Here is a 12,590-nt window from a genome sequence, read left to right as displayed (position 1 = left end):
CAGCTGCTGTCTTTGCTGTAGTGGGTGGGAGGGTGGTTGGGTGGGGGGCGGACCAGGTCAGGATGGGGTTTCTAGGGAGCACTGGGAAACCCATCCTTCCTGGAAATCTGTGCTCACTGCTAATTTTGTGCTTGTTTCTGCTTTAAAGCTGTTGACATATTGCCGATATCCTGGGGAATGACTGGGGAGGGGTCCTCAGAGCACGTTATTCCTCCTGAAAAGCAGGCCCAGGGGTGCTGAGGTACAGAAACACCTGGCCAACCACCTCATCTTAACAAGGATGGTGAGAAAGGGGATGGAAGACGACAATAAGGATTTAGACAAATATTTAAAAATGAGATCACATTGTGTCTTTTAAAGCTATCCCTGAAATTTCTCAAGGTATGAAAAAACATTCAGGGAGTCTATTTTGCCTTATTCATTGCATTAGCCAAGAATGAATGCATTACAAGAATGTTCCAGAAGGGAAGAACTGATGAAAATGTCTAAGGACTGTTTTGTGTTCTTTGCAACAGCATCCCATGAACACGTGTTGGGGGGAACTCTGACCTCAGGGGGAGGTCTGGAGCTTGTCCTTTCCTGGGCACGGGCACTGGGGCTGACGGTCTGCCCTTCCTTGCCCCAGGGGCTGGGGTCTCCATCTGGACTCAGTGTATGCCTTGTTTCGGCCAGTTTAGCTCCTTGGCATATGCCCCTTTGCAGCTTCTGATCTCATAGTCGTGCTCCAGACACTTGTTCAGGCCTGGCACCCCGGACCGCCAGCCGATGAAGCCCTGTGTGGTCTTCGGGACTGGGGGGGAGGGAAGCACCTGCAATAGAAGGACAGAGGATGAGTTGCCTTGGGCCACAGCCACAGGAGGTGTGTCTCCAGACGCATCAGGATCGGCGTGTGAGACCTGGTGTGGAGAAGACAGAAAGAACCCTGGTATAGACCACCAACAGACACATGGGTCAATGGAATAGAACAGAGAGCCCAGAAATGAACTTGCACTTCTATGGGGCCTTAATCCACCTGAAAGGAGGCAGGATATATAATGGGGAAAAGACATCCTCTGGGAAACATGGTGTTGGGAAAACTGGACAGCTACCCAATGGCTCAATGTGTAAAGAATCTGCCTGCAGTGGAGAAGACATGGGATACCCAGGTTTGATCCTTGGGTGGGGAAGATCCCCTGGAGGAGGAAGTGGCAACCCACAGTTCAGTATTCTTGCCTGGATAATCCCACGGACAGAGGAGCCAGGCGGGCTACAGTCCATGGGGTCACAAGAGTCGGACATGACTTGGCAACGAAACAACAACATGGGTAAGAAGCAAACTGGTCTACTTCTCACATCATGCACAGAAATGAACTCAAATGGATTAAAGACTTAAAGCTAAGATCTGAAATAATAAAACTTCCAGAAGAAAACATTGGCAGCACACTTTCTGATGTTGGTCTTAGCAATAATTTTTTGGATATGTCTCCTAAGGCAAACGTAAACAAGTGGGTACTACATCAAACTAAATGGAAACAATCAATAGGACAAAAAAGGCCGCCTATTGAATGGGGGAAGATATTTGCAAACGTATCCGATTAAGGGTTAATATCCAAAATGTACAAAGAACTCGTATAACTCAGCATCACAGAAACAAACAACTTGATTGAAAGGTAGGCAGAGCACCCTAGTAGACATTTTCCCAAGGAAGATATACAGGCAGTTAATAGTCACACGAAAATGTTCAGTGTCACCAAACATCACACCTGTCAGAGTGGCCATCATCAAAAAGACAACAAGTAATGTGTTGGCAATGATGTGGAGGAAAGGGAACCCTCATGCACTGTTGCTGCTGCTGCTGCTAAGTCATTTCAGTCATGTCCGACTCTGTGTGACCCCATAGACAGCAGCCCACCAGGCTCTGCCGTCCCTGGGATTCTCCAGGCAAGAACACTGGAGTGGGTTGCCATTTCCTTCTTCAATGCATGAAAGTGAAAAGTGAAAGTGAAGTCGCTCAGTCGTGTCCGACTCTTAGCGACCCCATGGACTGCAGCCTACCAGGCTTCTCCGTCCATAGGATTTTCCAGGCAAAAGTACTGGAGTGGGGTGCCATTGTTGGTGGGATGTAAACTGGTGCAGTCACTGTGGAAAACAGTTTGTTAGAAAAGTAAAAATAGAACTATTGTAGGATCTAACAATTCCACTCCTGGATATTTATCTAAAGTAAATGAAAGCAGTAATTCAAAAAGATATATGCAACTCTATGTTAATTGAACATGTTAAAGAAAGCTGAGTGCCAAAGTGTTGATGCTTTTGAACTGTGGTGTTAGAGAAGACTCTTGAGAGTCCCTTGGGCTGCAAGGAGGTCAAACCAGTCAATCCTAAAGGAAATCAACCCTGAATATTCATTGGAAGGACTGATGCTGAAGCTGAAGCTCCAATCCTTTGGCCACCTGATGCGAAGAGCCGATTCACTGGAAAAGACCCTGATGCTAGGAAAGATTGAGGGCAGGAGGAGAAGGGGATGACAGAGGATGAGATGGTTGGATGGCATCACCAACTCAATGGACATGAGTTTGAGTAAACTGTGGGATATAGTGGAGGACAGAGGAGCCTGGTGTGCTGCAGTTCATGTGGTCACAAAGAGTTGGACATGACAACGACTAAATGACAATAAATGTTAACTGAACCATTATTTGCAATAGCCAAGATAAGGAAGCAATCTAAATGCCCATCAATAGGTGAATGAATAAAGATGTGGTCTGTACACACAACGGGATATTACTCAGCAATAAAACTAACGAAATCTTCCCACTGGTGACAACATAGGTGGGCCTAGAAGAATTCTTAGCAGTGAAATAAGTCAGACAGAGAAAGACAAATACTGCATGATTTCACTTACATATGGATTCTTAAAAAACAAATGAACAACAGAAACAGAGTCACAGAAACAGAGAGCACACAGGTAGTCGCCAGAGGGGAGGTGCAGGAGGAGAGAAATAGGTGGAGATTAGGAGGTACAGACTTCCAGCTACAAAATAAATGAGTCACGGTATGAAACGTAGTGTGGGGAATATAGTCAGTAATTATGTAATATCTTTGTATGGTGACAGATCATAACTAGACTTGTGATCATTTTGAAATGTTTAGAAACACTGAGTCACTATGCTGTATAACAGAAACCAACAGCATTGTAGGTCAATTATACTTCTAAAACAAACTCATAGGAAAAGAGATCAGTTTTGAGGTTACCAGAGGAAAGGCTGGAGAGGAGGGGGATAGGATGAAGGTGGTCAAAAGGTACAAGCTTCGAGTTATAAGATAAAAAATACCAGGGATGTAATGTACAACATGATAAATATAATGAATGCTGCTCTATGTTATATACAAAAACAGTTACGATTAAGAGAATAAATCCTAAGAATTCTCATCACAAGGAGGAATGTTTCTCTAGTTCTTAAATTTTGTATCTGTATGAGATGATATGCTAAGTCGCACCCCACTCCAGTACTTTTGCCTGGAAAATCCCATGGATGGAGAAGCCTGGTAGGCTGCAGTCCATGGGGTCGCTAAGAGTTGGACACGACTGAACGACTTCACTTTCACTTTTCACTGTCATGCATTGGTGAAGGAAATGGCAACCCACTCCGGTGTTCTTGCCTGGAGAATCCCAGGGACAGGGGGAGCCTGGTGGGCTGCCGTCTATGGGGTCACACAGAGTCGGACATGACTGAAGTGACTGATGGATCTTCACTAATCCTAGCGTGATAATCATTTCATGATGTACGTAAGTCAACTTCTGATGCTGTGTATTTTATACTTACTCAGTAATGTATGTCAATTATAGGTCAATAAAGTGAAGAAAAAAGTCAGAAAAGACAGAAAGGAGAGCCAGTGTCCCTAAGTAAGTTTCACTGAATGTAAGTACGCACCAACCCGCTGGACTCAGAGATCACATGTTCCCTGAAAATAATGATCAATCATCAAACACGTCTTTTTATCTCATAACGTTTAACATATTTAATTCATGACCTCCAGTAAAATAACTTTCATTTGGTAAAAGAGCAAAAAAGAGAAACAAAAGCAAGGTGCAGATATATAGACTATTATAGTTCATAGTTGTTCAGTTGCTAAGTCGTGTCTGACTCTTTGAGACCCCATGGACTGTAACCCGCCAGGCTCCTCTGTCCGTGGGATTCTCCAGGCAAGAATACTCGAGTGGGTTGCCATTTCCTTCGCCAGGGGAGATTCCTGACCCAGGGATCAAACCTGTATCTCCTGTGTCTCCTGCATTGGCAGGCAGGTTCACTACCACTGAGGCACCAGGGGAGCCACAGTTTATAGTGCCCTTTATAAAATATATGGCAATATTGTCAGATGGTATCCTGGCAGTTATAGACCTTCCAGATTTGATTAGAAGGCTTTATGATACGTGTGTAAACACACACACACACACCAAACCATAGATACCACAGGAGTGAAAGAAATTGATTTTAATTAAAAACCAAAAAGGAAATGGGATTCTATCTGAAATGAAAAAACACAATTTCATTTGTCAATTCCTTGAAATTTGAAAAATTTTTGGAAAATGTGGGTGAATGCTTATGCAGGGTTTGCCTTTCTATTTGAAATAACCTTCTGTTCTGCTCTTATGGGGGGATTTGAACCAAGACAGCAGTGAGGAATATTCGTTCAAGCAGAAGAACTGAGATGAAGAGGTTTAATATGCTTGGGGTTATGAGTTCACGCTTAGCTCAAAGGATCTTTGAATGAGGCGGTGGCGAGAGGGGACAGTCCTGGTGGGCCAGCTGCCACTGGTGGCAGAAGCCCCTTAACATATGTTCTTGATGAACTATTAACATTAATCTCCTGAGAGGCCCCATGCAGGGAGGGTCATGAACAGATGCTGGCGGGGCCAGTTTCCTCCAGCCAGCAAGTTCTCCACAATGCTGGTCCAGACTGGCTGTCAGGCACACAGACTAGCTTTCAAGTCCAGCTTGTAAGAGAAATGCAGTCAGAATCCACCCCGGGAGCTCACACTTCACCCATCAGACTGGCAAAGAGATGAAGACACCACCGTCAACAAAGGTCTAGAGGGAAAATCTGTGAAGGGCAACATTACCGCCATCTATGAAAAAGGAAAACACAAACATGTTTTGACCTGACAATCCACCTCTCAGCATTTATCCTAAGACATCCAAATACCTGCATGTGCACGCACCAAGATTATTGTGGGAGGCTGACTGCAGCCCTGCGTGTCACAGCAGGCGCCTGGACAGCCCACATGTCCATCCCCTGAAGACCCATTCAGTCACAGCCCCTCCACACCACGGAAAACTATACAGCAATGTAAAAGATGGAGGCAGCTGTGTGTTCTGAGATGGGATGACTTGGAAGATAAACTGCTAAGAGAAAAACGATGTATAAAATGTGTAAAATATGGTATAAATTGTGTATATTAGCTGCTCAGTTGTGTCTGGCTCTTTGTGACCCCTTGAACTAGAGCCACCAGGCTCCTCTGTCAATGGGATTTCCCAGGCAAGATTACTGGAGTGGATAGCCATTCCCTTCTCCAGGGGATCTTCCTGACCCAGGGATTGAAACCGGGTCTCCTGCATTGCATTCGTTACCAGCTGAGCCACCAGGGAAGCCCGTCCAGGGTTAAGGCAAGAGTTATATAAATTATGGTCAATTCGTACAATTAAGAAAAATGCAGTCATTAATATATTAATGATTCAGAATGCTATGGGTGACTGCATGGAAAGATAAATAGGCTATATTGTTGAATGAAAAAAGATTACAAAGCGGTCTGTGGAATTTTATTTTTAAATATGTATATATGCATGTATGAGTTTGTGTGTGTGTGTGTTGAAGGAGTAGCTGAGGATAGCACTTAAGAGCAGGGCTCTGAAATCAGATACACTTGACCTTGGAAAAGTTGTTCAGTCTTTGTCAGCTTCGGTTTCCTCAACTGCAAAATGGGTTTGATGGCAGTTATATCCATTCTCCAGGGATGTTGTGGAAATAAGATAATCATGTAAAGCACTCAGTATGGGGAGCAACTAAAGGGCAATAATAAAAGAATATGAGCCAGCATTTATTGGTGGTACATGAGGCGTAGAAGGCATCTGGAAGAACTCCCCCAAATGCTAACCATGGGTCAGTGTATGTATATGGATATTTTAATTTATGATTTATATTTTGCTGCATTTCTAGAAAAGTCAGCAAGTCTCTCTTGCTGTATAATCAGCAGAGGAACCCTCTCAATATCTCAGTGGAATGCATTCTTTCATTCATTCAGCTAATAGGTCGTACCCACTGAGCACCTAACTCAAACAAGCTGGCCATCCCATCTGACCCTGAGGGTGTCAGAGAAAGAAAATCCAGAATCGAACTCACCCATCCCTGGCCTCCTTCATCCTGAGTTTTCATCCCCCCTCCCCACATCGGGACACGGAAGTGCCTGCTCCATAGGTGGATGGAGAGCAGAACCCAGGATTAAAATGACAGAGAAGGCATGAGAAGGGCTTTCCTGGTGGCTCAGACCATAAAGAATCTGCCTGCAAGGCAGGAGACCTGTGTTCGATCCCTGGGTTGGAAAGATCCCCTGAAGGAGGAAATGGGTACCGACTCCAGTATTCTTGACTGGAGAATGTTATGGACAGAGGAGCTTGGTGGGCTACAGTTTATGGGGTCGCAAAGAGTCAGACATGATTAAGCCACTAACACTTTCACTTTCCCCATGAGAGAAGACCAGGGATATACAGAGCTCAGCAACTTCTATAGAGGCATCTACCCCACATCCACATCTGACTGGTCTTTGGTAGGAATACTATCTATGTCTTCTCCCCTCTGGATGACCCAGTCACTCACTCAGCAACAAGAGTGACATTTTAAGAAGGCAATTCTCAATATTCCGCAGCCCTGCTTCCCTCTGCAAATCAGGCTCAGATCCCAGTTCCTTCCTCTGGACTCTAAGGTCCTGCACATATAAGGACCAATAACCTGCTGTGTCTCCCATGTGTGGGCCTAGGAAGGACTGGAAACCCATGTCCCTGTGGCCTGGGCACTGCTGTGTCCTTACCTGTGCCCAAGGCTTGGCCCACCTGAAGCAACACCGTTTCTGGTGGGGTGGAGATTTCTTACTTAGGAAAACAAGTACTTAAAAAGATTTTGCGAACCTTGATGTATTTCTCCACTGGGGTCACCGGCTGGATGCGGAACCGCTCAGGAAGCTCGATTTTGGGCTTTGGGGTGGCTGGTTCTTCTTCACACTTGATCAGCTGAAACACAATCCCCAGAGGCAGGGCCCCACTGGTTGAGCCTTCGGGAGCTTCCTTTCGCAGTCCCCCCAGAACAAGACTCTTCTCAGGTGACAAAGGCGGAACTCAGGTCAGTGTTAGAAAGGGGCAGAGTGGGGACCTGCCGGCAGCCCAACTCAGGCCCAGGCTCTCCCAGACTGCCCATTTACTGCCCTGCCCATGATGTGAGAACATGTTACAGCTTATGGACTCAAACTAAAAACCTGCCAGCAAGGTTCAGGACCAGCCTCTAAACTAGGAGGATAGCCTCCAACCCCCCAACTTTTAATTTTTAAAGCAATTTTGAGCTCTTCAAAATCCTGATTTAATTACACATGAAGACTATTAATACAGATTCCTTTATGCATATCATATTAATAAGGACTCATTTTATGCATAAAATTTCAAATTGTGTAACTCTCCAAGTATTAAGAAAGCTCATTAAGAATGGCATAATTTCAGAGCCAGTGGGACAGGGTGAATTACAAAGGGGGTTTATATGGTCTAGAATCAAGTACGTTTTGAATTATGCGGCCCTTGAGTGATTCTGCCTCACCTCTAGAGAAACGTGGTTTCCTCATGTTGTGTCCTAGGGATCTCATGGAAGGTTGCAAACCGCTGGCCACCATGCTGGTGAAGTCCACACAAGCCCACGTATATGTGGGTCTTTATATGGTGTTTTATAAATGGAGCCACTATTCTAGACTCAGACATTTTCATTAAAGCATCTGAATTTCCAGACTCTCTTGAACAATCAGAAAATGCAGCTGAGTCTGTCTTGCCTGTGAGCCCTCAGCAAGGCTGATCTTGGTGCCTCTGGCTGGGGTTAGAGGTCTCTGCTGATGTCCCCAATACTCCCTATTTATTATCTCTGGTCCCTTCCCTCATTTCTGGTGTAGGAAATACCAAGAGTTATTTTCCTAATAATCTTGCAGATATTCACTTGGCCTCTCCTTTCTTTCCCTCTGAACCTCAAAGTCACCCAATGAGGCAGTGAGGACTATCACCCCATTTTAGAGATGGCAAGTCCAAGGCTGAGTAGCCCTGGAATCAACCAGACCAGCATCTTCCTTTGGTGCCTTTCTTAGCTGTGTAACTTTGTACTTTTTAGAGCTCAAATTCCTCATTTGTAAAATGGGCCTCAAATAGCATCCTTCTCTGCACAGGGCTTGTCTTATGGATTCAACAAGCTGGTTTGGATGAAGCACCTAGAATGTGCCTGGCATGTAGTAAAACTCAATAAATTTTTAAATCAAAGGAACTTTCAGGTGTCAGCCATCTTCAACATGCTCTATAAATTTATTCCTTTGAATTAAACACTTCATAACCACTTATTCTTGGAAATGATTGGGTCTATAACCTCCAGGGTCATCAACTTTACATTTACCTCCTCGAAGGGTGTTGATAAAAATCCCCAATTCTGGGCCCAGTTTTGCCGTGCTTCGTTTTCAGCCTTCAGGCGATATTTCCTGGGGGGAGGCGGGGGGAAGAGTTCTTAAGTGATGTACAACATTTGAAAAGGGTTGACATAGCAAACCCTAAAAGGTGCCCTGGGGAGAATTTGACCTTCATTGATGCACCTGAACTGAGTGATGATTCCCAAACAGGGAGAGAGTGGGAGGCCCTGTCACTGGGGGATTGTCATTCATGAAAGGGAGACACGTGTCTTAGAACCAGAGATGCTGGTTGGATAGTACATCAAGGACCAGACAAGACTAGGGCTGCCTCTGCCCTAGGGGTCATCTCGATACTGGATCCCTTATTTTAGGGGCCCTTGGACCTGCAGTAATGGGGGAGTGTTAAATCCTGATGGAGGTATAAGTAAAGTTCCTTTGTTTCCAGAGCAAGGACCAGGGCAGAGTGAGGTACTAGGGTGCAAAATTTAAGGAGGCACCCATTCCCAGTTCTTGCAAGGGCAGAGCCAGAACCTGCATGACCGTGACAGGGAGCCCTCCTTAAACACTGCACCCCAGGCCCCTCGTTTGTTCCACCCTAATCCTGGCCCTGCTTTTGCTGCACACGTGATATAATTTATACATAACTACCCACGAGCTGAGGTGAGTTTCAGTTGAAGTGCAGGTGTGTCTTTTACCAAAAAACTGATTAAACATTTATTCATTTGGATTTTCAAGTTTCCTTTCCTCTTTTGGAACCAGTGTCTGCACCCCAAGCCCCCTTTAATGTCTCAACAGTTTCTGAGGCCCAAGCTATTTCCCCGGGGGGGAGGGGCTGAGCACCTAAATCAGTTAAACCACTCAGTCATGTCCGATTCTTTGCGACCTCATGGATTGCATCATGCCAGGCTTCCCTGTCCATCACCAACACCTGGAGTTTGCTCAAACTCATGTCCATTGAGTTAGTGATGCCATCCAACCATCTCATCCTCTGTCGTCCCCTTCTTCTCCCACCTTCAATCTTTCCCAGCATCAGGGTCTTTCCCAATGAGTCAGTTCTTCACATCAGTAGCCAAAGTATTGGAGTTTCAGCTTCAGCATCAGTCCTTCCAAGGAATATTCAGGACTGATTTACTTTAGGATTGACTGGTTTGATCTCCTTGCAGTCCAAGGGAACTCTCAAGAGTCTTCTCCAACACCACAGTTCAAAAGCATCATTTCTTCAGTGCTCAGCTTTCTCTATGGTCCAACTCTCACAATCATACATGACTACTGGAAAAACCATAGCTTTGACTAGATGGACCTTTGTTGGAAAAATTATGTCTCTGTGATTCAATATGCTGTCTAGGTTGGCCATAGCTTTTCTTCCAACGAGCAAGCGTCTTTTAATTTCACGGCTGCAGTCACCATCTGCAATGATTTTGGAGCCCAGAAAAATAAAGTCTGATCTCACTGTTTCCATTGTTTCTCCATCTATTTGCCATGAAGTGATGGGACTGGATGTCATGATCTTAGTTTTCTGAATGTTGAGTTTTAAGCCAACTTTTTCACTCTCCTCTTTCACTTTCATCAAGAAAGTGATGAAAGCTCTTTAGTTCTTCTTCGCTTTCCTCCATAAGGGTGGTATCATCTGTATATCTGAGGTTATTGATATTTCTTCCAGTGATCTTGATTCCAGCTTGTGCTTCATCCAGCCCAGCATTTCGCATGATGTACTCTGCATATAAGTTAAATAAGCAGGGTGACAATATACAGCCTTGACGTACTCCTTTTCCTATTTGGAACCAGTCTGTTGTTCCATGTTGAGTTCTAATTGTTGCTTCTTGACCTGCATACAGATTTCTCAGGAAGCAGGTCAGGTGGTCTGGTATTCCCAGAAATTCTGGTATCTCTTTCAGAATTTTCCACAGTTTGTTGTGATCCACCCAGTCAAAGGCTTTGGTATAGTCAATAAAACAGAAATAGATGTTTTTCAGGAACTCTCTCGCTTTTTCAATGATCCAACGGATGTTGGCAATTTGATCTCTGGCTCCTCTGCCTTTTCTAAAACCAGCTTGAAAATCTGAAAGTTCACAGTTCATGTAACTGTTGAAGCCTGGCTTGGAGAATTTTGAGCGTTACTTTGCTAACATATGAGATGAGTGCAATTGTTCAGTAGTTTGAACATTCTTTGGCACTGCCTTTCTTTGGGATTGAAATGAAAACTGACCTTTTCCAGTCCTGTGGCCACTGCTGAGTTTTCCAAATTTGCTGGCATATTGAGTGCAGCACTTTCACAGCATCATCTTTCAGGATTTGAAATAGCTCAACTGAAATTCTGTCCTCTCCACTAGCTTTGTTTGTAGTGATGCTTCCTAAGGCCCACTTGACTTTGCATTCCAGGATGTCTGGCTCTAGGTGAGTGATCACACCATCATGGTTATCTGGGTTATGAAGATCTTTTTGTATAGTTCTTCTGTGTGTTCTTGATACCTCTTCTTTATATCTTCTGCTTCTGTTAGGTCCATACCATTTCTGTCCTTTATTGTGCCCGTCTTTGCGTGAAATGTTCTCTTGGTATCTCTAATTTTCTTCAAGAGATCTCTAGTCTTTCACATTCTATTGTTTTTCTTTATTTCTTTGCATCAATCACTGAGGAAGGCTTTCTTATCTCTCCTGCTGTTCTTTGGAACTCTGCATTCAAACGGGTTTATCTTTCCTTTTCTCCTTTGCCTTTCACTTCTTTTCTTTTCTCAGCTGTTTGTAAGGCCTCCTCAGATAACCATTTTGTCTTTCTGCATTTCTTTTTCTTGGAGATGGTGTTGATTACTGCCTCCTGTACAATGTCACGAACCTCTGTCTACAGTTCTTCAGGTACTTGGTCTATCAGATACAACCCCTTGAAGCTATTTGTCACTTCTACTGTATAATTGTAAGGGATTTGATTTAGATCATGGTAAAGTATCTGTCTACAATGCAGGAGACCTGGGTTCAATCCTGGGTCAGGAAGATTCCCTGGAGAAGGAAATGGCAACCCAATCCAGTACTCTTGCCTAGAAAATCCTATGGATGGAGGAGCCTGGTGTCCATGGGGTCACAAAGAGTCAGACACGACTAAGAGACTTCACTTTCACTTTCTTTTCATACCTGAATGGTCTAATGGTTTTCCCTACTTTCTTCAATTTTAGCCGGAATTTGGCAATAAGGAGTTCATGATCTGAGCCACAGTCAGCTCCGGGTCTTGTTTTTGCTGACTGTATAGAGCTTCTCCTTTGGCTGCAAAGAATATAATCTATCTGATTTTGGTATTGACCATCTGGTGATGTCCATGTGTAGAGTTTTCTCTTATGTTGTTGTAAGAGGGTGTTGCTATGACCAGTGCATTCTCTTAGCAAAAACTCTGTTAGCCTTTGCCCTGCTTCATTTTGAACTCCAAGGCCAAATTTGCCTGTTACTCCAGGTATCTCTTAATTTCCTATTTTTGCATTTCAATCCCCTGTGATGAAAAGGACATCTTTTTTGGATGAGCATGGACCTGCCCATCAGAACAAGACCCAGTTTTCCCTACAGTCAGTCTCTCCCAACAGGAAACTTCCATAAGCCTCTTACCCTTATCCCTCAGAGGGAAGACAGAATGAAAACCACAATCACAGGAAACTAACCAAACTGATCACATGGACCACAGCCTTGTCTAACTCAATAAAACTATGAGCCATGCCATATAGAGATATCCAAGATGGGTGGGTCATGGTGGAGAGTTCTGACAAAATATGGTCCACTGGAGAGGGAACGGCAAACCACTTCAGTATTCTTGAGAATACCATGAACAGTATGAAAAGGCAAAAAGATAGGACACTGAAAGATGAACTCCCCAGGTCAGTAGGTGCCCAATATGCTACTGGAGAAGAGTGGAGAAATAACTCCAGAAAGAATGAAGAGA

General features: G+C 44.3%; 1 protein-coding gene across 1 annotated transcript in view; it reads right to left on the bottom strand.

Annotated features, from left to right (window-relative positions):
* Window positions 1-407: 407 nt before the first annotated feature.
* Window positions 408-12,590, bottom strand: part of LOC104989965 (chromosome unknown open reading frame, human C20orf85) — a 15,935-nt gene continuing 3,752 nt past the window's right edge. The window contains exons 2-4 of the mRNA XM_010841826.1: window positions 8,665-8,746; window positions 7,158-7,259; window positions 408-809 (exon numbers count right to left, since the gene is read on the bottom strand). Of these exons, the coding sequence (XP_010840128.1) occupies window positions 648-809; window positions 7,158-7,259; window positions 8,665-8,746 (346 nt within the window). The 3' untranslated portion in view covers window positions 408-647. The remainder of the gene's footprint in view (window positions 810-7,157; window positions 7,260-8,664; window positions 8,747-12,590) is intronic.

This window comes from Bison bison, unplaced genomic scaffold (genome assembly GCF_000754665.1).
Source record: "Bison bison bison isolate TAMUID 2011002044 unplaced genomic scaffold, Bison_UMD1.0 scf7180017864167, whole genome shotgun sequence".
NCBI classification, from domain to species: Eukaryota; Metazoa; Chordata; class Mammalia; order Artiodactyla; family Bovidae; genus Bison; species Bison bison.
This window is presented reverse-complemented; position numbering and strand designations above follow the sequence as displayed.